Source organism: Sciurus vulgaris, assembly GCF_902686455.1.
Source record: "Sciurus vulgaris genome assembly, chromosome: 4".
In the NCBI taxonomy this organism is placed as follows: domain Eukaryota; kingdom Metazoa; phylum Chordata; class Mammalia; order Rodentia; family Sciuridae; genus Sciurus; species Sciurus vulgaris.
The window spans coordinates 146,537,653-146,562,388 of NC_136464.1; the positions used below are offsets into that span (position 1 = coordinate 146,537,653).

Consider the following 24,736-nt stretch of genomic DNA (forward strand, 5'->3'; position numbering starts at 1 on the left):
GGATTAAATCATTTTTTAACTTTACATTCTGAAGAACTTTTTCTTAGAATTTAAAATCTTCATAGTTATGATGGAAATATAGTTAACTAAAAGCTTTGTGGTGTTTTAATAAATTGATACTGGATTATCTTTTTTTTTTTTTTTGGTACTGGGTATTGAACTCAGGGGCACTTGACCACTGAGCCACAAACCCAACCCTATTTTGTATTTTGTTTAGAGACAGGGTCTCACTGAGTTGCTTAGTGCCTCACTTTTTGCCGAGGCTAGCTTTGAACTCATGGTCCTCCTGCCTCAGCCTCTTTAGTCATTGGGATTATAAGCGTGTGCTACCATGACTGACCCAGTACTGGATTATCTAAATGTGATTATTTAAATGTAGCATATATGGCTATGTAACTATTGGTTATTCATACTAATTGGTTAATTATTCTTATATTGTAAACATTCTAGGTAAGTGGAAATTAATTAGAAACAAAGCTGATAAATAGAGAGTTAATCCTTAAATCTTATTTGTGAAGTATAAGGTAGGAACTGATATTAAATTATGTTCTTAAATTATGATATTAAATGTAGATTCCAAGTTTGGAAAAGGAAGTTAAATAAAGAAAAGCAAGTTGTTTAAAGTTAGAACATATTTCAGGTTTAGAATATAATTCCAGGTTTTTTGAGTGCAGTTTTTTTAAATCCATGTTAACTGTAGGGTTCTTTTTCATGAAACAATGCATATTTCCAAAAAATATTTTTATTTGATTTTGAAATGAATTATTGGGTATTATTTTTGTGTGTGAAATTAATTATTTTCTTAGATTTATACTTAAAAATTGCCTTGCTATTTTCTTAGCAGACATCAAATGACCCTAGTGTGAAATGACCCAAAACATACTTTGGGAAAAAATCAGAAGCAATATAAAGAAGTGAAGAGGGGTGCCTTTGATGATAGATTAGATTTTAATTCTGGCTCTGCCACTTTACAGTTGTGCAGCTTTGGTCAAGTTGTTTAGTTTGTTTGAATGCCATCTTTTTTATCATATGTTAAATGTGAAATATTAAAATTCTTTTTAATGCCTTCTTTTCCAATAGTTCCCATTACAATAACAGTTTTCTACTTACCTCCATTTTAGGACCTAGAACCTGGTTCACATACATTAAAAAGTAAATAAATGAATTAATTATAAATAAATATCATTAGCTTGAATGTATATCATTTATTAAATGTGAGTAAATACTTTCATTCTAGTGTTAATAGTGACAAATTGAATTTAACTTTTATATTTTAATGTTATATCATAACTATCTTTTTCAGGTGAAAAATGTTTATTTCAAAAATTTTATACCTTTTATGAATTCTCTTGGAATTGTAGCTTCTAATGGACTTCCAGAGGTAATCTGAAGGAAAATTTAATAGAAAATTAGTATGTTTTGAGTCTTTTGGGAGGGAGGGAGGATAGTGTCTGTAAGTTTCTTATGATCAATTCAGATGTTTTTTTGCCCAAAGAAAGGCATCTAAGTAGAATTGTGCAATTTTTTTTGTGGTGATAAAAAAATACTTTTGAAAACCTATTCAAATATGTAAGTAAGCATCATTTCATGGTTTATACTAGAAATTGATCTATACTGAAATTTTTTGAAAATCAGAGTCTAGCTTTTCAATTTCTAAATGCCATTAAATATCTAAATGTGCACAAATTTAATTGTTTGCTTTGCTAGACATTCTTAAACATAGGATCCACAATTCAAACATTATTGGCATTACTGTAACATGGAACATCTGCTTTGAGCATCTTTAAAAGCTGCTTTAAAATAAATATGGTTGAAATGACTGATTATATTGCAGAAATATTTTACCTTACTGGTGAACCATTCATCTGTGTTTCTTTTTACATTTGCCACTAATGTCTTCTCCCTGAGAATAGAACAGTTGAGAACTATGGATGCTAAGGTAAACTATGTGATAAAAAGGCAGCTTTGTTAAATGATAAATCCTCAGAAATAAAGCAGTGTTTAATTTTTATTTTTTCCCTCTTGCTACCTTTTTTAATTGGTGCATTACAGTTTTTCATACATGCACATAATATTAACAATATAATTTGGCCAGTATAACTCCCAAGCACTCCCCTCCACCCCCGCTACTCCCCTACTGATCTCTCTTTGATTTTCATGAGATCCACTTTCTGCTTACCTTTCTTTTCCTCTTTTCTTTCTAACTTCCACAAATGAGAGAAAATATATGACCTTGACCTTCTGAGTGACTTATTTCACCTAACATAAGTCCTAAGTTCCACAGATTTTCCTGCAAAGAACATAATTTCATTTTCATTTGTGGCTGAATAAAACTCCATTGTGTATACGTACCACATTGTTTTAATCCAGTCATCCATTGGTGGACACCCAGGCTGGTTTTGTAGTTTAAGTTTTGTGGAATTGTGCTGTTATGAACATGGGTATGCATGTATCACTGTAGTATGGTGACTTTTAATTCTTTAGGATAAATACCAAGGAGTGGGATAATTGGGTCATGGGGAACCTCCATACTGATTTTCATCTAGTGGAAATCCTACCAACAGTGTTATAGTGGTCCTTTTCCTCCACATCCTCTCCAGTATTTATTATTATTTGTATTCTTGATTGTCTTTTTGACTGGTGTGAGATGGAATCTCAGCGTTGTTTTGATTTTCATTTCCCTAATTGCTAATGACGTTAAGCATTTTTTCATATATTTGTTGGCTGTTTGTATTTCTTCTTTTGAGAAGTGTCTGTTTAATTCATTTGCCCATTTATTTATTGGTTTATTTGGTTTGTTGATGTGAAGTTTTTTGAGCTTTTTATATAAGATATTAGTCCTTTATTAGAAGAGTAGCTGGCACAGATTTTTCTCCTACTCCGTCAGTTCTTTCTTCACATTCCTGATCTAATGGTTTCCTTTGCTGTACAGAAGCTTTTTATTTTAACGCCATCCCATTTATTAACATTGGCATTATTTCATGAGCTTTAGATGTCTTATTGAGAAAGTTATTGCCTGTGCCTATATGCCAGAATGTTCAACCTGTTTTCTTCTAGGAGTTGCCTAGTATCTGATCTATTTCCTATGTCTTTGATTTTTTTTTTTTTTTTTCTTTTTTCCTTTCCTTTCCTTTCTTTTTTTTTTTTTTTTTTTTTTTTTTTCTTTTTTGGTACCTGGGATTGAACTCAGGGACACACAACCACTGAGCTGAATCCCCATCCCTTTTTTGTATTTTATTTAGAGACAGTCTCACTGAGTTGCTTAGCACCTTGCCATTGCTGAGGCTGGCTTTGAACCTGTGATCCTCCTGTCTCAGCCTCCCAAGCTACTGGGACTACAAGCATATGCCACTGTACCCAGCTCTTTGATCCATTTTGAGTTGATTTTTGTTCAAGGTGAAAGATGGGCTAGTTTTATTCTTCTATATATGGATAACCAGTTTTCTCAGCAGCATTTGTTAAGACTTTTTTTCTCCAAATGTTCTTGGCAGCTTTGTCAAGGATCAGATGACTATAGATGTGTGGATTTGTCTCTGTGTCTTCTGTTCTATACCATTGGTCTATGTGTCTGTTTTTATGTTAGTACCATGCTGTTTTTGTTATTTTAGTTGTATACTATAATTTAAAGTTAGGTATTATGATGCTTCAGCATTGTTTTTTTGACTTAGAATTGCTTTGTCTATTGTGAGTCTCTTATTCTTCTAAATGAATTTTAGGACTGTTTTTTCCTAGTTCTGTAGTATTTTGGTGGTAATTAGATTGATTCTGTATATTGCTTTTGGTAGTATGACCATTCTAAAAAATTAATTCTGCCTATCCGTGAACATGGGAAGTCTTTCCATCCTCTAAGGTCTTCTTCAGTTTCTTCCTTTACTATTCTATAGTGTTTGTTGTAGAGATCTTTCACCTCCTTGGTTAGATTTATTTCTAATTTTTTTTTAGGCTGTTGTGAATGGAATTGTTTTCCTGATTTCTTTCTCAGCAGATTAATTGTTGGTATATAGTAAAGGTATTGATTTTTGTATGTTGAATTTGTAACCTGTTACTTTGCCAGATTTATTAGCTCCAGCTTTTGGTGGAGTTTTTTGGATCTTCTAAATATAGGATCATATCATCTGCAAACAGTGATAATATGACTTCTTCCTTTCCTATTTTTAACCTTTTTACATCTCCCCACATCTTGCCTAATTACTCTGGCTATAATTTCTAGCATTATATTAAATAGTGGTAAGAATGGACATCCTTGTCCAAGATTTCAAAGGAAATGCTTTCAGTTTTTCCCCATTTACATGAGGCTGACTTTGGGTTTTTCATATATAGCCTCTATGATGTTGAGGTAGGTTCCTTATGTTCCTAGTTTCTTCAGTGTTTTTATTGTGACTTGGTGCTGAATTTTGTCAAAGGCATTCTCTGCATCTATTGAGATGACTGATTTTTGTTCTTAATTCTATTTATGTGCTGAATATATTTATTGATTTGCATATGTTAAACCATTCTTGTATCTCTGGATTAAAACCAACTTGGTCTTGATGTATGATCTTATTAATATGTTGTTGAACATGGTTTGCTAATATTTTATTAAGGATTTTACATCTAAGTTTATCAGTGATATTGGTCTGTAGTTTCCTTTTCAAATGTGTTCTTGTTTGGTTTTGGTATGAGTATGATACTGGCTTCATAGAATGAATTTGAAAGTGTTCCATCCCTTTCTATTTCATGGAATAATTTGAGGAGTATTGGCATTAGTTCTTCCTTAAATTTCTGGTAGAATTTAGCTGAGAATGCATCTGGTCCTGGGCTTTTCTTTTTTGAAAGAATTTTTGCTACTGCTTCTGTCTGATTGATGGTTATCAGTCTGTTTAGGTTTTGTGTGTCCTCTTGATTTAATTTTGGCAGATTATATGACTAGAAATGTATCCATTTCTTCTAGGTTTTCCAATTTGGAGTATTAATTTTCAAAACATTCTGTAATGATCTAAATTTTGTGTGATGTCTGTGGTGATTTCTACTTTTTCATCCCTTTTATTAATTTGGATCTTATTTCTTTTTCTTTTGGTTCATTTGACTAAGCATTTATCAGCCTTGTTTATCTTTTCAAAGGACTAAGTCTTTATTTCATTGATCCTTCATACTGTTTTTTTTATTCTCAAGTTTATTGATTTGAGCTCAAATATTATTTATTTTCTTCCTTCAACTAGTTTTACAGTTGGTATGTTCTTTTTTTCCAAGGTCCTTGAGGTGCATCATTAGGTATTTAATTGAGGCTCTGTCTGATATTCTTATGTAGATACTCATAGCTATGAACTTTCCTCTTAGAATTGCCTTCATAGTGTCCCAGAGATTCAGGTATGTTGTATCACTATTTTCATTTAAGTCTAAGAATTTTTTAACTTCTCCCCTGATTTCTTCTATGACCCATTCACCATTCAAAAGTATATTGTTCAATCTCCATGTGTTTATGTAATTTCTGTAGGGTTTTGTCATGTTGATTTCTTATTTCATTCCATTATGATCTGATAAAATGCAAGGAATTATATTTTTTTTTATTTGCTGAGAGTTATAAAATTCTTTATAGTGCTTTAGAAGTACCTAGTATTTGTTTAAGGCCAAAAGGCATGGAATTAGATAGCTGGGCTGCTGATTCTGTGACCTGAACTGGAAGCTAGTTCTTGAGTTTATTATTAATCTATCAAGTGTTTGTTGAATGCTTAGTATGTGCCAAGCATTTTGCTAGAGTTATTGTCGATACAGAAATTTTAACTCTCAGTCACTATCCTTAAGGTGCTAGTAGGAGAAGCAAAAAGAGAGATCATTACAGTAGTTTTTACAAGAGTGTGTTTGAAGTACGGTATCTTAGAGGAGAACTACCTAATCCAAACTGGGGCAGATAAGTTTCTTGGGAAATTGTTTGGAGGTGCTATGATTTCTGAGCTAAGAAAACATGAGAGATGGCATTTTCAGGGGTTGGACTTTGTAGAGTCAGAGACACAGTTGTATGTGAAAGTATTACCTGTTCAGTAAACTCCCAAGTAATTCTTAAGATTGTGATAGAGGACAGAAGAGTGATGAGATACAGTTCTGGAGAGGCAAAAGGAACCAGGTGTACTAATGAATATTTTTACTACCTTAGGTACCAGAAAATATGCTGTTCATAACTCTGAAGAATCTTAGACAATTCTACTCATTTTATCCTTTGAAAGGATTGTACTCATAAAATCCTTTGAAAGGATTTTAGTTTCAGTAGAAATCTTGAGAAAATTGATATTTTCCTCAGTATTTCACATACAACTGCCAGTCAGTAGATAAACGATTGATAATTAATGCCTCACTAAGATATGGCAGGAACAAGTTAATCAAGTGTGAATGATTGCTCTGCCTGATACACTTTTATAGACAAACATGAAGTTTACATCTAACTGAGTTTCTTCATACCACTCCTTTTAGAATGCAGTTTTAGTTCTCAAAGATTGGGAGCACTTCAGCTTTAAAAGCTAAAGCAGGGACTGGGGGTTGTGTTTTCAGTGGTATGTAATGTTTTTACTTAGCATGTGCAAGGTCCTGAGTTTACCCCCCAAAAGAGGGGGAAAAAAAGTCATAATAGAGGACATACCAATAGTTGTTTATTGGGCATTGATTTTTAAATTATGATTATAAAATTATGGATCAGAGCTGATAAGCAATTTATAGGTTATAGCAATTAAAAAATATCTAACATTGAGAATAATTTGTACAAGTATGTTATATTTATTAATTGAGCTTATTATATGGTACAAGTATATTAATTGGGTTTATTAATCGAGCCCAAGATACTTAACTAGAAGCATGTAGAGTGAACCAGAGGGTTTAGAAAAGATGGATTAAACATATAATCAAGAGGATTTGCTATATGCAGTTTGAAAAAAAAATCAAACCTTTTATTTTATATTGATAAATATAGTAGAAAATTAAAAGTTAAGAATATATGAGATGTTTGAAGACTCTTAGCAATTAACTGGTTATAATATAGGTTGAGAATTCCTAATCTGAAATCTGAGATGCTCTAAGATCTGAAACTTTTTGAGTGCTGATATTACCACAAGATTCTATACCATGAAATTTTGTTCATGCACAAATTTAAAATATTGTATAAAATTACCTTCAGGTCAGGCATGTAATTTATGTATATTAAAATACATAAATTTCATATTTAAAGTTGAATTTCATCCCCAAGATATCATATTTTACATCTGTAAACATTCCAAAATTCAAAAAAACCCTGAAATATGAAACACTTTTGATTCCAAACGTTTTGGATAAGAGATATTCAACTTATAATACCTGTATTATTTAAGTTCTGTTTTGTGGCATTGGTGATCCTTTGTCTACATAAAATTCTAATAAATGGGGCAAATGCATAAAATTAAATTTTAAAATACTAGCGGTTTTCTAGACCACTTTTAGATAGGTCTTAATTATAGTGCATGTGAACTTAATATATACTGTAAAATTAAATGTATATTGCATAAAAATTCTTCAATGAGATCTCTGTTGAAAGATAATAACTAAAAGAATAATTATTTTTTCTTTTGAGGTTGAAAGTCTCTCTAAGCGATATGAGGAAATTTATCTTAAAAACAAAGATCTAGATGCAAGATTGTTTTTGGATCATGATAAAACTCTTCAGACTGATCCTACAGACAGGTATTTCTCATGGTGTATTTTTATTTTTGGTATGCTTTTGATATAGATTGATGTTATTATAGGTATATCAGATAGGTTTTTATTAACTTAGTGACCTTTAAACATCATTTTATAACAAATTAATTTAAATGCCTTTAAGAAAAAAGCAACAGTATCCTAAGCATGTAATTTGTTAATAATGTAGAGATTTAATATGAATTGTGTTCTATAACAATTACCTTTTTTCAGTTAGTTGAATGTGATTTTTAAAATGTGCACCAAAAGAAAATGGTTAAACTAATTAGTTAACTCAAGTGGTGGTCTCCTTTTTTTCCATCTTTTTTATCTATGATTGCCTGTTTTATTCACTTAAAACGTTAATGGCCAAGTTTATTTTCTTGAATTGTTAGGAAGGACCCTCAAAGAGGAACGATCAAGGGTAATTATAATATTACATGTAATTTGGAAATTAAGTAGGTAAAATATTTTACTATTAAGTAGACAAATTTTTTGAAGGCATAGTGCAGTATAAAACTTGAGCTTTGCTATTTTAAAATACTTGAACTGCTTGGTTATTAATGTTACCAGCAAGAAAACATCTAACTTATACTTTTGAGAAGGTGTTTAAAGGTGGGTATATCTCTTTGTCATAAACCTAGTGGAAAGAGACCTACACTTTAAAATGGTGCTGAAGAAAATAATTCATTTAGGCAGCAGTTGGGTTATCTATTTCCTATCACTTGTGTTATTGACTTAGCACTTTGATATTTTGAAGCCACAAGAAGTACTTTATTGTTTATTTGACACTTAGAACACAGATTACAAACTTATAGTGTGAATGACTTTGCTTATTGTTTAGTTTTGACACACAAAGAACACCTCGAAAAAGTAACACCGATGAAGAGGTGAATGTGATTCCTCCGCACACTCCAGTTCGGTATGGGATTTTCCTTCTTTTAATATTCATTATAACTATTTGTTAGTGCTTTATAGTGCTTCAGTTTTGTTCATTTGTTTCTTTTTATATTTGTACATACACGTAGCAAATATGTATTGAGTGCTCATTATATCCCAAGTATTTAAGATTTGCTTAGGTTACAATCATTAAACCTGGTTATGTCTGTCTTTAAGGAACACAATGTAAATTGTGTATGTGTTCCATCTTAGAAAAGAAAAAAGAAAAAAAAATGTAGCATCATTTGATCTGTGTATAACCTTGAAGGATTAACACTATTTTTTATGTCTTTTTCCTCAATCACTTCACATGCCTAAACCTATTATCAAGTACTGTTGAATCTGCTTCCAAAGTATTTCTTGAGTCCATCTGCTTTTCTCCATTTCTGCTCTAACCACCCGTGTTCAAGACATCTTTATCTTGGGGTCTTTGCAGTAGATTCCTAACTGATCCTGTTGCTTCTGCTCTTATCACTAATCCTCTTTCCCACCATCAAATCAAATCTTCACAGCACCCCAAACAAGAACTGTCCTCTAGAAATGTCAGTAAGATCTTGTGTGTTCACCTTCCTGTTAAAACCCTCTCATTGCTTGTATAATGTCAAAATGGATTTTGCTGTCATGTGTAAGCAAAAAGAACCAATAAAAAAAATCCTCTCTGGCTAGGGTTGTAGCTCCGTGGTAGAGCACTTGCTTGGCACATGTGAGGCACTGGGTTTGATCCTCAGCACCACATAAAAATAAATAAATAAAGATATTTTTTAAAAAAATCCCCTCATTGCTTCCCTTTGCAATTGGAATACAGTTCACTTTCTTTAATAATGCCCACAAGACCTTATCTCACCTGGTTTCTATTGCCTCTCCAGCCTCATCTTATTTTCTTTGCTCACATGCATTAGCCATATGTTGGTCTTCTTTCATTCTCTTGGATTCTTCGAGTTCTTTTTTATGGAAGACCTTTATTCTTAATACTCTCTTTTCTTGAAACCTCCTGTTTTTTTTGTTTTTTCTTTTGCATGAATTTCCAATTGCTTTTCTTCATGTTCAGCACAAATGTTGCTTTTTTAAGGATGTATATTTCTTTGTAGTATTTTTCTCTATTGTTATTTGTCATAGTATCCTGTTCTATTCCTTCAAAGCCTGTGTCACAACTTATAAACTAATTTGTGTATGTGCTTGTTTTTCACCAATATTCACAATATCCTTTAAATTCCATGCCATATGGACTGCTCCATTTTTTGTTCATCATTTAATAATTAAGGCCTAGCAAAATACTTGGTATATAGTAGGCAATCATGTTTTGAATGACTGTATAGGCATATAAACAAACATTTTAATATAAGCTTTGTAATAGACTTAATAGACTTATGGACAAGTTAATGAAATGATGCAGAAGTTTTTTTTTGTTTGTTTTTGTTTTTTTTTTGGCGCGGTACTGGGGATCGAACTCGGCCTTGTGCTTGTGAGTCAAGCACTCTACCAGCTGAGCTATCTCCCCAGCCCCTGCAGAAGAGATTTTATGAAGCAATGTCTGAACTGAATTTTGAAACATTCGTCTCACAGGACAGGCATTGAGGAAGTTGGAATAGCATGTACAAAGGCATGGTATTGTGAAGCAACACAGTATATCTGAGGAACTGTTAGCAGATCTGTATTGATTGTGAAATGAGGGGATGAAACAGCAGGAGTGGAGAGTTGGTACTAGGCATGAAGGGCCTTGTATACCATTTTCAAGTACAGACTTTACCTTGTGCATGATGTCACCTGTGCTGTAAGTGGGTGATAAGCAGGGGTAAGAATGAAGTAAGACTCTTGATTTTTACAAGTTTACGTGTTAGTAGTTTGTGAGAGAATGTACTGAAGAGGACAGAACAAAGTGAGAACTAAACCTGTCTCAGAACTTCTTAACCCAGAGTGCAGATTAAAATAACCTGAGGAATTATTTTGGAGTGCACTTGCCTAGACCTTACTACTTCAGATGGTGAGTGAAAATCTCTGGACTGACCCATTGCAGTAGTTCAGTTGAGAGATGCAGAAGATCTGAATAGAGTAGTGGTGGGAATGAAGGAGGAGGAACAATTTTGATGAATTCATACTGAGAATATTATTGAGGCATTTATGAAGATACTTTCTAATAAGCAGTAGGATATAAGGTTTGGGAATGATCAGAGAAAGTTAAAACCATAAAAAATAGATGTGATTACCTGAAGTGATATAATGGCAAGAATGAGTGGGAGGGGCTGAAACGTAAAGAATTTAAGGACTAGGTAGAAATTAGATTGTAGAGAATGTGAGGGTGGGTGGTTTGGGAGTCTAGAGGGAGACATGACACAAAAACTTGAAGTGAAATGCTTCAAGGAAGTCAATTGTCAGAGTAGACTTTGGGGTTTAGTAATTGGTTGTTTGTGGTTTTATTCATTATTGCTTAAATGGATTAATGAGCATAGAAGCCACATGGCAATGTTTGAAAGGTAAAGTATAGATACCAGTTTAGAGAGGTCTGGCTAAGAATACTGCACCTGTTTTACTAAATAATACTTGAGAAACTTTTAAACCCTAAACATTCTACAGTTCTTTGCATGATTAAACAATGTCTCAAATGTACTGTTGCTTCAAAATTGGGATATTAATCTTTACTGTACACCACACACATATACGTCATGTGCATGTTAGAGAATTAAAGAATCTTTAAGAGATTGATCTAATTTTATACTTTAACTGGTGACTTAAAATTACTCAAGACCTTTAATGTATTCTTTGACATTCTCTGTGAAGAAGAATCATTTGATTCTTGAATTACTAAATATCTTATTGTCTTTGAGAGTTTAGTGTTTAATTGTATAAGCAAAATATTGGGTTATAATGTCTGTTATCAAGAGATTCAAATTCTGTTCTAACTGTACACTATAAAAAAACCAAAATAACATTTACAACAAATATTTATATAAATATGCATCTTATTTGCATCTTTTGTAGTTTATTAATATACAAACTTTTAAGGTAATAGTATTTTCAAAACTGATCCACCAATACTTTATTAAAAAATAAACACTTAACCTCACTCACTGCTGTATAGGCTTACCAAAAATTAGAATATGCTATACAATCAGGTCTTTAGATGGTGTTTAAAATGGTTATAAAGAATATTTCTACATGTTTTGTAAAACCTTAAAAATTGAGTTTGAAGATATTGTCTAATTGTGTCTCTTTTTAAAGGTTTGTGTATGTTTTTCATATGCAAAAAAATTTTAATTGTAATGATGTTTTCTTGAAAGAATGCTATTTTGATGTCAGTGTTTCTCCATATGATATAAAAATTATTCCATATTTTTTCCTAAGAATAATGTCATTAATTGGACCAATTAATATTTTATTGATACTTAGTTTTATTAGTAAGTGTATCAGTTCTCTAATCATAAACTTATTATGAATATCTGTTAAAGATCTAAGCAAAATATAATTTCTTATAAATCACAGTACACTAAGGGTTTTTTTTCTCATAAAGTCTTATTTTAGGGAATTTTGTTGAGATAATTGGGAGAGACAGGATGTTAAAAGAACTTGAGATAGATACATTTCATTTGTTCTTTTTCTTCTTTGCTTAATGCTTTTTCCTTTTATCCCCCTCTAGGACTGTTATGAATACTATCCAACAATTAATGATGATATTAAATTCAGCAAGTGATCAGCCATCAGAAAATCTGATTTCCTATTTCAATGTAAGCCACATATAAAACATTATTTTTTTGTGATATCTTGGTAAAGTGAAATTAGAAAGGAACTAAATATTTTTAAAAACATTTATATTCATTCAATATGTATTTACCCATTATCTTATTTCTTGCTTTTTAAACCCTACTAATTAGATGTTATTAGTATCATTTTATTTAAAGTGTTATGTTTTGATTTTCTTACGTTTACAATTTGCCTTGCTCATTATTCTTTCTTGCAACTTAGACCTCACTTCTGAGATCATTTTCTTCTTTCTTCAGATATATTCTTTAATAATTCCTTTAGTGAGGTTAGTTTTGGATAAAAGTACGGGGTTTTTTTGATTTTGTCTAAAAATGTGTTTACTCTTATTTTTTTGTAAGATGATTTACCTGGATCTTCAATTCTAAGTTGACATGTACTTTCAGAAATTTAAATAGCTACTTTACTATTTTGAAGTTATTATTTTACTGTTTCTTAGTGCCCAAGGTGGATAGTTAAGAAGTCTTCTGTAGATTTACTATTGTTCCTTTATAGTTAATCTGTCTTTTCTCTCTACCTAAAAAGATCTTAAATCTTTTCTTTGAACATGATGTTAGGTAGGACTTAATTCATCGTAGCTGTACAGTCATTTTTAAAATCCTACTTTCAACCCATTTTCTTATACTATTCTTGCCTGCCTCTATGTGCATTGCACTTTGCAATTCCTGATAGACTCTGAGTTTGGTACTATGTGAATCCTTGCTGACCGCGCCCCCCCCCCCCACCTCAAAAAAGGGAGAGAATAAGAAAGAGTGAAAACTATCATCTGTATTACTGGCTTGCTCCATCACTCCTTATTTAATGAGGGTTGGGACTCATCTGTGGAAATTGTACAAGGCCAGGATACTTATTAAAAATTTGTGTTATTCTGATCATTACTTTGTATAGTTGTTAAATGTGACTTTGTCATATTGTGTCACCCTTTTTTGCTATGTCCTGTCCAGGAATTGCAGAGTAATTTCTTTTATTCATAATTGTGTTGGTGTAGAACTGATTTTGTTTGTCCAACTTGTATAAAGTTACTTTTATTTATGGGTTATCTGTAGTACAAGAATTATTTTCCAAAACATATTGACCTAGTTACCTAGAACTTTTAGCAAGAGATAATGATAGAAGTTAAAAGACCAATAATCTCTTTTCAAATGCCATTTTAAATACTTCTTCCAACATTTGGAAGCATGTTGGAGCTCTTTTTTATTTGGAAGTACTTCAGTCGGGCAGAAAGTTCTGCCTCAAAGACATTCTCCAGAGCTCATTTGGGAAGTCCATCTGACCCTCTGTAAGAATTTGCCTAACGTACCAGGGAATGTTGAGACCCTCTCCATCCAGCCTATACAGAGGCATTAGAGTCCAAGCTCCTTCTGTAGGGTTGAACATCTGTGAGGGGAACAGCAGCTGACCCTGATGACAGGGAAAAAGGCCAAAAGCTAAGACTTTCTGCAAGAAGGAAGGCAGTCAGAAGACAGCAGTCATAGATGAGAACAACTCTCTAGTTTCCACAATTTTTGGCTTTGTTCTGGGTCTACCAAGAAGAAAATACTTCTCCTGGATCCTTCAGCTAGCTCTCAGGTCTGTGCACATAAGAACAGCTCCTGTGTAAAGTTTAACTTTTAATGAAACTTTATAACTTCTCAGTTGTATATAGATAACATCTTGCCTCAGAGTGAGCATGTCTTGAAAATCATTACGTTTTTCCTTGATTTTACTTCTTTATTATAAGTTCAGGTTTTTTTTGTTTTTAAAATCAATGGTATCTTTGTGAGTAAAATCTTAGAAGCTGTGTATATTTTAATCATCATTGGACAGCAGTAATTTTATAACAGGAAATGCCTCTTTGTTACTTATCCAAAATTTCCAAAGCCTTGAGCTTGGTTGTATATATTTCTTTTTTTCATCTATCCATTTATTCATTCATTTTTGCATACTGGGAACTGAACCCAGGGGTGCTCTACAACTGAACTACATCTCCAGCCCTTTTTACTTTTAATTTTGAGACAGGATACTGCTAAGTGGCCAAGGTTGACCTTGAACTTGTGATCCTCCTGCTTTTTTTTTTTTTTTTTTTTTTTGTGGTGCTAGGAATTGAACCCAGGGCCTGTGCTTGTGAGGCAAGCACTCTACCAATTGAGCTATATCCCCAGCCTCATCCTCCTGCTTTAACATCATGAGTAACTGGGATTACAGGCCTATGCTTCTGTACCCAGCGAGTATATTTTTATACCCAGGGATATATTTTTACTGTAATACAATATGAATTATAGAATAGTGCATCACACTCCTTCTTTTAATATATCATCTTGTGATGTGTTTTAATTATTAAAGTTGATACAGCCTCACCTCAAATGATACATATATTGGAGCTTTTTAAAATTGTTCTGGTTTTTAATATATATGCTATTTAAGTGAGCACTAGACTTCTTTTATAACTATTTCCCCATACTAGTTTCTGAAAATGTTGTTAAATATTTGGCTCATTTTTAACTCTTCTAAAGCATAGTTTTAAATTAGGAAATTATACTGAGTTTAAATCTTGGTTTGATTTTTTTCATTGACTTTTTCTATGAAGGGGGTGACATACATCAGAATACAACTCTTAATTGTATATATTTTATGAGAACATGCAATGAATGGAAAAAACTAACGAATCTGAGGTCACCTAACCTTGCAACATAAAATGTACATGATAGGGTTTTTGTAATAGGGTTGTGCTTGAAAGTTTCTTGGACACTAACATCCAATGAAATTCTGCTTATTTTCTGTGGTTGTGTTTACATAGCTATTGTAGAAGTGTTTTCATAAACACTCAAAAATTCAGTCATTTGTTATGCCACAGAAAATTTTAATTCTGGTTAAATGCTAGTCTTAATATTGATTTCTGTTATATTTCTTAAAGAACTGCACGGTGAATCCAAAAGAAAATATTCTGAAAAGAGTAAAAGATATTGGACACATCTTCAAAGAGAAATTTGCTAAAGCTGTGGGACCAGGATGTGTTGAAATTGGATCACAGGTAATTTGAGTTCATTTTTCATCAGTGCCTCTCTGTAGAAATCATTCTAAAGGCAGCATCTGTCCAGATTGTACAAACACAGTATTTGTCTCATAATATAAAATACTGGCAGATTATATATCCTAGTTGCCTGTGTATGTTGCTATTTATGAGAAACCTTAGGAGAAATCACTCCCTATCCCATTACAAAAACAAAAGTGCACATACCAATTGTGGAAAATTTACAAAATATAAATAAGCAAAAAATTAAAATCTGTGATGTTAAATTTTTGGTGTATATGCTTTGACCTCTACATGTGTGAATACTCACATGTATATATATATACACATATATGTGTGTGTATATATACACATATATGTGTGTGTGTGTGTGTGTGTGTTTGTGTACTTATGTGAATGGGATTGTAATATATATGACAGTTCTCAGTGATAGTCATATTATTCAATCTAAAACTGATATATTGGGTAAGAGTATGGATGATGGAATTACATCCTGGGTTTATATTTGGTTCTGCTCTTTTGAAGGGATTTCTTCCGTATAGCTTTGTGAGCTATGTGATCTTGTTTAATTTCTCTGAGATTCAGGTTATATTTTTGTTCTGCTTTGTTGTGTGGCATTAATGAGAGCAATTATGTAGAGATAAGTTTGAAAATTGTAATCCACTGTACACATTTATTCCAGTGTCATGAGATTATAGTTTTATGCCATAGTGCTTTAAACAACTATACTTAAAATTTCTTTTTCGTGTATGACATATGTGCTCTTAATTCGGAATGAAGAACTATGGTTTGTGTATGTATATATGTACATGTAACTAAAAACATTTGGTTAGTCTTTTAACTGAAAGGAACTAGTTATTTGGTTAAAACATTTTGCTGATGAGTTTAGTTTTCTCTGACTTTTAGCTGTGGCAGGTTTACCAAGTTTTTTGATCAGAAACTATTCTCTAACCCTAAATAGCTGTTTTGTAAATGAATGTTCTAGGGTATAATAAACAGGTATGTAAGTGCTTAAAATAGTACTGGCCACATAACCTACCCTTAGTATAAATGATGTAGACTGAAAGGGACTGATGAAAAATCAGTTAATGAACCTACCCTTTTGATAGTTTACTGAGAATGTGAACCATTACTTTATTCTTAAGTCTTGAGTTTTAGGTGGTTTAGCTTTTATGACTTTTTTTGTTTTGGTAGCCATATTCTAAAAAGAGTCAGAAGTATGTTTCAAGAAAAGATTGTTACAAAAAATTAGTGATTGTTATGATGTTCTAAAAATAGCAATGTCTAATTTTTCTTTTTCTTTGTTGCAGCGATATAAACTTGGAGTTCGATTATATTACCGAGTAATGGAATCCATGCTTAAATCTGTAAGTTTAAAAAAAAATAGAAAAAAAATTTCACTTCTGACACAAATAAAATTTCAGTTAAACTTTTTAAAAAATTATCTGTTTTAGGAAGAAGAACGATTATCCATTCAAAATTTTAGGTAATTTTTCTTTAGTTTTAGTCAACAGTTTCTTTTTATTAAGGTAAATATTTAAAAGTCATTCTCCTTTTCTCTTTTAGCAAACTTCTGAATGACAACATCTTTCATATGTCTTTGTTGGCGTGTGCTCTTGAAGTTGTAATGGCTACCTATAGCAGTAAGTTAAGTTTTAGTAAATACATGTTTTAGTTGAATTTAAAGTTAAAAAAAACACTTCAGATGTGTTATGTTTTGTTGTTTTTGGAGAGGGTACACGTTAAGGAAAAGAAAAGCATATTTTAAGATCAGTATATACTGAAGAATGTAATTGGTTGTCATAAGCTATTTAAGTAGTTATCTGAATCATTTCGGGCCATCTTGGGGGTGGATTTCACTAGCCTATTCTGAACATACTGAAAAAATTCCTTCAAAATCCTGTACGATTATAAAGTGCCAAAGGAGTTTTTAAAGAGCAGACAGTACTAAACGAAAGCACTGTTATGACCTCTGTGGTCTCCAGACCAAAGATTAGAGTTGGGATCCACCAGAACTTGAACACTTCTTAACTGGTACCTGCTTTTAAGTAAACTATGAAAATTCAGTAATTTATTAATAAACAGAACAAAGGCCAGTAAGTGTTTTTAAAATATAAATATTTTATAGATAGTGTTGAAAATGCTAAAAAAATTTTGCTTGCAGAAACAGAAGAGGAACATTTATTTAAGGATACAAATACACAGTTAATAAAGGAGGAACTTGAATTAATAAACACATATGGAAAACAGTGAATCCTCATTAATAACACCAAATGCACATTTTAAAGAGATTCCATTTTCTAACTAATGAAATTAGCAATATCTTAGAGCATCTTTCCTATTATCCACCAAGGATTCATAAGAGAATTGAAACATAACTGCTAATGAACTGCTGATAAAATATTAAACCTGTCCCTGATAGGAGTTTAGAGTATTTAAACCTTTGAAAATTTAATGTAAGCTATGAGCCATTTCTCAAGAAAAAACATACATACACATACACTAAAAAATTTGGGAGCCTATTTCTTGGGAGCCTATAGACTCCAGAATAAAAAATTCTGCTCTAAATAAAAATTATTTAATTCTTTGTTTGATAAGACCTTCCAAACAAAAATACTTAGTTCAGGTCTTAACATTTCATATCTATACATTTTTTCTTTCATTTTTAGGAAGTACATCTCAGAATCTTGATTCTGGAACAGATTTGTCCTTCCCATGGATTCTGAATGTACTTAATTTAAAAGCCTTTGATTTTTACAAAGTGATTGAAAGTTTTATCAAAGCAGAAGCCAACTTGACAAGAGAAATGATAAAACATTTAGAACGATGTGAACATCGAATCATGGAATCCCTTGCATGGCTCTCAGTAAGTAACTAGCTAAAATAATTAAAAATCTTCATATGTTTATGGATAACAAAATTATCTGTTAGTGAGACATATTTCTTAACATCTACCTTAAAAGCAAATATGCAATTTCATGAATAATGTTATTTCAGTGTATATAGCCCAGGAATCAAGTGGAATATTAGAATGGAGTTTTACTTGAGCTCCCCAGACCATCTAATATAGTGATTTATTTAGGAGTAGTTTCTTTTAAAACATGACACTTTAAAGTAAAAAAGAAGTTTTTAAAGTAGTTAGGTAATTTATTAAAATACATGTGTTATTATTGACAATGTAAATGTCTGCTCTTAAATTTGAAAAAAATTAAAATTTGAAATTATGCTATTTAGATGATTAAAAAGAACATTTTTCCTGTTCAATTTGGTAGGAGTCATTTTTGTCTCATATTTAAGATAGTACAAAAAAATCTACATTATTATTCAATTATAGGTATTATTTAAGGCATTATAGCAACACAAATCATATTCTCTATTCTATTTATAGCATTCAAGCTATTGGTAAAGATTTTGTTTTAATAAAGGTGACATTTTCTATTCACTAATTTTTAAAATATTTATTTGAAGTTCTGTTATGTCCTTTAAATGTACATAATTGGATCATACTTTGTGAATCATCAGATTTGTAGACTAATAACTAATTTCTTTTGAAACTGTGTTACATGCTAAGCATATACAAGTTGAGCTCAACAACTCAAAAAGTTTCAAGTTTTGGAGCATTTTCAGACTTTAAATTTTCAGATTGGGGATGCTCAACAATTAAGTCTATGCCAATATTCCAAAATCTGAAAGACTCTAAACTTTGAAACACTTTTCAAATGAAGCATTTAAGACAAGACTTCAGCTGCATATATCTTTTTAACTTATACCCATGTATAGAAATGAGAATAGAAAATTAAGACTTTACTTACATTAGAATTCTAATCTGTAAATGTAAATTTAGTTTTAATTTTTGAATGTTCTGGGTATTAAATTACTGAGAGCCTGTTTCTTAGTGTTTTCTTGTATTATCATATAGATATTGGATAGAGAGAGAGGTAAAGAAAATTGGTAGAAAAATATTACATTGCTAATATTAGATTTGGTAACTACTTATAGAAACAAATTTTCATTTTATAAGAAAAGGAATAGTTAAAACTTTTGGAATCTGTAACAGAAATTTATCTTTTCAAAATTTGCTTGTATTCAAGTCTTCTCAGCCCAGTTACTGGCTTTCAAAGATTCTGAATGTATTACTTTAATTTTGAAGAAAAAACAAGTTGCCCAAAGTTTGGAAAAGAGTATAATTTATGATGGGATGATGTAGAAGCCATAAGCCTCTGAATTTTAATTCTAATTGTGATCTCTCTAGGAGGTAAAATTAGAGGACTTTTAGTCATATATTGCAAATGTTTGAATTTTATATTACTTTTTAATTATAAAAAAACTAGAGTGGTAGTGGATAACTTTGTGAAAATAAGTCAGTCATACCAGCAGGATACTGTGCATATTTCCTCTGGGAATAATTGGCATTATTGAGAAAGGATATGACAAAGCTTTCACAGACATTTTTTTAAATTGAAATATATATATATATATATATATATATATATATATATATATATAAAAGCTACAGATGTGGTGGTGCATGCCTGTCATCCCAGTGGCTCAGGAGGCTGAGGCAGGAGGATTGTGAGTTCAAAGCCAGCCTTAGCAATCTATTGAGGTCCTAAGCAATTTAGTGAGACCCTGTCACAAAAGAAAAAATAAAAAGGGCTGGGGATATGGCTTAATGGTTAAGTGCCCCCCGGGTTCGAGCCTTGGAACAAAATATTAAACAGAATCATATATAGAAAAGTTATATTTCAAGTGACAGTTGGATAAAATTTTCACAAATTGAACACACCCCTCCAACAAACACCCAGATTAAGACTCATAGCAAGTTTTCATAGTCTTTTGATTCTGCATCATAATAAAAATTTCTTATCAATGCTGTAAATCCTTGAGGACATATTCATACAGTTTTGTTGACTTAGGGGAAACATCAAGTGAGGTGCTACTTACTTTTTTCCCACAATAATTTGTGTGTGTGCATGCATGTGTGTGTGTGTGTGTGTATGTGTGTGTGTATGTCTTGGGGATTGGACTCAGGGCCTCCCATGTGTAAGTGTTCTAGCACTGAGCTAAACCCTCAGTCCCTGCCCCTGATTATTTAAGGAAAAACATGGTTGTATTTTTAATGATCCTATGGGGAAACAGTTTTAGCATCTTTGCTTGACAGTCTTAAGAAATAAGGAATCAAGAAGGAAAGAGCACCTTTTTGTGTCTTTTTATCCCAGGAGGGTTAGCAAGCAATATGTAAGTGTATAATGATGGGGCACTCTGTTGAAAAATCTAGTAAAATCCCATTCTTTGAAAATATGAGAAATATTTGTCAGGTGATGATGGAAAAAGATCCTACCATATGACTCCCTACAAAAAAAGACCCTATACCTGTTCAGACTACCAAAAACAACACTTTGAAATCACTGGACAGGAAGAACAGACAGACTAGCTGAGAAGGGAAAGGAGGGCAGCTATGAGCTTGTGGAGGAACGAGGCTTTTAGTTTGGTACTGAGTGCAGTATGTGTGCCAGAAGGACAGTAGAGTATGGGGAGAGGGCCTTTTGATGAGGGAAACTAGAAAACTGAAGCTGAAGAAACCTTGGCTATTGAAGAATGTGGAAGAGTTTTTGCAAGAGAGGGTGACCAAATTCTGTCCACCTACATCTCTGACTGAAACCTGAATCAGACTCAAAGCAGATTAATGAAAGACAGAAGTTCTGAACTGAGACTGGAGTTGCTGCTCAATAAATTATGTGTACAGTTCAACTTCAGCAAAGGCAATTCCCTGTTGAAATCGGCAACAGCCAGGCACAGTGGCACACACCTGTAATCCCAGCAGGTCAGGAGACTGAGGCAGAAGGATCACAAGTTCGAGGTCAGCCTCAGCAACAAATGACAACAAAAAAAATTCTCATTTGAGAAAAATAACAGAATCCAGAATCTTTACAATAAAACAGTGTAAAGGATATAATTCTAAAATCATTCCTTATATTAAGAAGGTCAAGGAATGTAGTACGTGGTTTTAGAACAAGAGCTTTAGGTCAACTTTTTGATGGATCAAAGACTTTTGTGTGTGGGGGGGGGGTGGATACTGGGAATTGCTTAACTACTAAGCCACATCCCTAGCCCTTTTTATTTTTAACTTTGAGACAGGGTCTCATTCAGTTGCATAGGGCCTTGCTCAGTTGCTGAGGCTCGCCTTGAACTTGTGATCCTCCTGCCTCAGCCTCCTGAGTGACTAGGATTACAGGTGTGTACTACTGAGCCTGACTCAAAGACTCTGTTAGAAGTATTGTCTCCATTATGATGATGATGATGATGATGATGATGTCAGCTGTTCAAAGCATGGATTAGGATTCCCTGGTGATTCCTGAAACCAATTCAGGGACTCTGCACAGTAAAAACTGTTTTATTATTACTATTATGATGTTATTTATTTTTTCTAGTCTATTGACATTTAAACTGATGTAAAACTGTTGGCACCTTTGCCTGAGATAAAGCAGTGGCTCCTAAATGTCTAGTAATCATTGCATTCACTATTAAACACTTGCAGCTAAAAAACAAAAATAAGTGTCAGTTTTAATTTAGAATATCCTTTTTTTTTATTAAAAATCATAAAGTTACAAAGGGCAATGTTGTTTGATTCATTGTTATTTTTTCCCTTTCCCCACCCCTCCCACCCTTCTTTTCCCTGTATACAGCCCTTCCTTCCTCCATTCTTACCACCCTCCTTATCCGTAACCCTAAACCTAACCCTAACCCTAACGCTAACCCCTCCTACCCCCCATTATATGTCCTCATCCGCTTATCAGCGAGATCATTCGTCCTTTAGTTTTTTGAGATTGGCTTATCTCACTTAGCATGATATCCTCCAATTTCATCCATTTGCCTGCAAATGCCATAATTTTATCATTCTTCGTGGCAGAGTAATATTCCATTGTATATATATGCCACTGTTTCTTTATCCATTCATCAACTGAAGGGCATCTAGGTTGGTTCCACAATCTCGCTATGGTAAATTGAGCAGCTATGAACATTGATGTGGCTGTATCTCTGTAGTATGCTGATTTTAAGTCCTTTGGGTATAGGCCAAGGAGTGGGATAGCTGGGTCAAATGGTGGTTCCATTCCAAGCTATGCAGTCTATATAGCCCATCTCGTAGAATATCCTTGATGAAGCGTTTGAAAAGTATTTTATTAAATCTCCACTGGAGTTTTTTTTTTTTTGTTTTTTGTTTTTAGCTTTTTAGCTTTTTTCTAGCTGCATACCAAAGTATAAAAGTTGTCTTGAGGTAAATCTTATAAATCTTATGTATTGGTTGAGTTGTGAACTGAACTAGACACTCTCATGAAACACATCTTTTATTTGTAAGATGATGAGGAATTGTTTGTTCAGTCTTGGATATTTGGTAGACATTTTCTTGAAAATGAACAAACCGTGCATGTCACCTGAAGGAAAACAACTGACAGAGATAGTTGCCAATGATAAATTTTGTGTTTTCAAGTAAAAATTAGAATTTTGGAAAGCTTGTATCCACCACTGTAATCTTGACAACTTCCCAATACTCAAAGACTTTTCTGATGAAATCATTGGTTTTATCAGTGAATGTGATTTGCTGTTACATAAAGAGATTTGTTAACATTTGGAAGATCTATGTAATTTGGTGAACCAATGTTTCCAAATTACTAAGTAAAATCATACATGGGTAAGAGATTCCTTAAAAGTTCAAGATATACCAAAGTTCAAGATATACCAGTGGATTTTAAATTATTAGAACTTGAAAAGCTTATTTCTGTTCATTGATGCTGATTCCACACTGCAACTAAGAAACTGCCACTTACTGAGTTTTGTTATAATATCAAAAAAGAATTACCACAATTCAAAAGTCTATAAAATACTTTTTATTTTTTTTTTTTCCATCTGAGGTCAAATTCTCTTGTCTTTTCAACCAAAGCAACATACCACAGCAAAATAAATGTAAAATCAGATTTGAGAATTCAAGTCTCTTCTGTTAAGCCAGACATTAAAGTCATGAGTAAGACTGTAAAACAGTGCCAGTGTTTTGTTTTTTGTTTTGAAGAATATGGTTATTTTTCATAAACATGTTATTTATGTTAACATATAATGGGTTTGTTGTTGGTTTAAATAAAATAATTCTAAAACTTCTTGACTTTAATTAAATTTAAGGTTTAATTATTAATGCAGTAAATATTGAGAGATATAACCCACATGATCAAAGGCTTTTGGATGTCCTCAGTAATTTTAATAATGTAAAAAGGTTGTGAGTCCAAGAAGTATGAGAACCTCTGCCTATATTCTCCTTTCTGTCTTGTCTGTTCAACTATCACTCATGAAATTGTATTTCTTTCTTCCAGTCCTTGAGTTTTGAAATACATTTCCTGCCTTTTTGTTTACTACATTTTGAGGTCTACTTCAGTTTGCCTTTGTTATTCTAGTCTATAGTCATTCTTTCCTCCTTTGAATAGTCTATGTTTATTTTCTGTAGTACCTACTAGTCATTTATAAGCCTTATATTATATTACATTAGATTCCTTAGATTAATTCATGTATATAAAGCACTTAAAACAGTATCTGGTATTATATTATTAGATGCAGCAGTTAATTACATAAGTATGAATAAGAGACCAAGAGGGGTCAGTTTATAAATAACATCCAGCTTTCTGGCTTAAATAACTAAGTGGATAGTAGTGTCATTCATGAAAATAAGATGAGGTATTCTTGGGAAGACAAGTTCCATTCAATTATGTTGAGTTTGAAGTAATTATTGGTCAATTAAATAGAGGTGTCAGGTGGCAGTCAGATATGTGAAGTGGAGGGAAGCGGTTTTTTTTGGAAGAGATGAGGATTAAATGTTGATAGTAAAGAGCTACTAGGAGTGTTCTTTTGCTAGAAAACAATGTAATGGCTTAAAACAACTATGACTATAAGTGACTTTTTGTTTTTTAAACCAGAATTTTGCCTGTGAAGGGAAATCCAGATATAGCATAGGAAAAGATATAGCTTGGGGAGAGGTGGAGGGAAGATTTTTTTTTTCTTAATGTAAAAGATAGGGATTAAATGTTGATGAAAAGAGCCATTCGAAGTGTTCTCTTGCTAGGAAATAATTTACTGACTTAAAACAACCATTTTATTTTGCTCCTGATTGTGATCGTTGAGAATTTTTGAAGAGCCTGACTAGAAAAGTCACCTATAGTCATTGCCTCCACTTCTTAATCTCTCAGTCACATCTCAACCTATTATCAGTTCATCCAGTGATCCTTGCTACTGTCAGCAGTGACTTCCTTGTTAAAACAGTTCATCTCTGGCTGTGTGGTGTCAGCAGATGGTTGAAGCCAGAGGATCCACTTCCAAGGT

General features: G+C 32.5%; 1 protein-coding gene across 3 annotated transcripts in view; it reads left to right on the forward strand.

The window, feature by feature from the left end:
• RB1 (RB transcriptional corepressor 1) overlaps nucleotides 1-24,736 on the forward strand; it is a 153,093-nt gene that overhangs the window by 50,944 nt on the left and 77,413 nt on the right. For all 3 annotated transcript variants that reach the window (XM_079137639.1, XM_079137637.1, XM_079137638.1), the window contains 9 exons: nucleotides 1,304-1,381; nucleotides 7,571-7,680; nucleotides 8,519-8,596; nucleotides 12,245-12,332; nucleotides 15,260-15,376; nucleotides 16,687-16,743; nucleotides 16,831-16,862; nucleotides 16,943-17,019; nucleotides 18,046-18,242. In XM_079137639.1, the coding sequence (XP_078993765.1) occupies nucleotides 1,304-1,381; nucleotides 7,571-7,680; nucleotides 8,519-8,596; nucleotides 12,245-12,332; nucleotides 15,260-15,376; nucleotides 16,687-16,743; nucleotides 16,831-16,862; nucleotides 16,943-17,019; nucleotides 18,046-18,242 (834 nt within the window). The remainder of the gene's footprint in view (nucleotides 1-1,303; nucleotides 1,382-7,570; nucleotides 7,681-8,518; nucleotides 8,597-12,244; nucleotides 12,333-15,259; nucleotides 15,377-16,686; nucleotides 16,744-16,830; nucleotides 16,863-16,942; nucleotides 17,020-18,045; nucleotides 18,243-24,736) is intronic.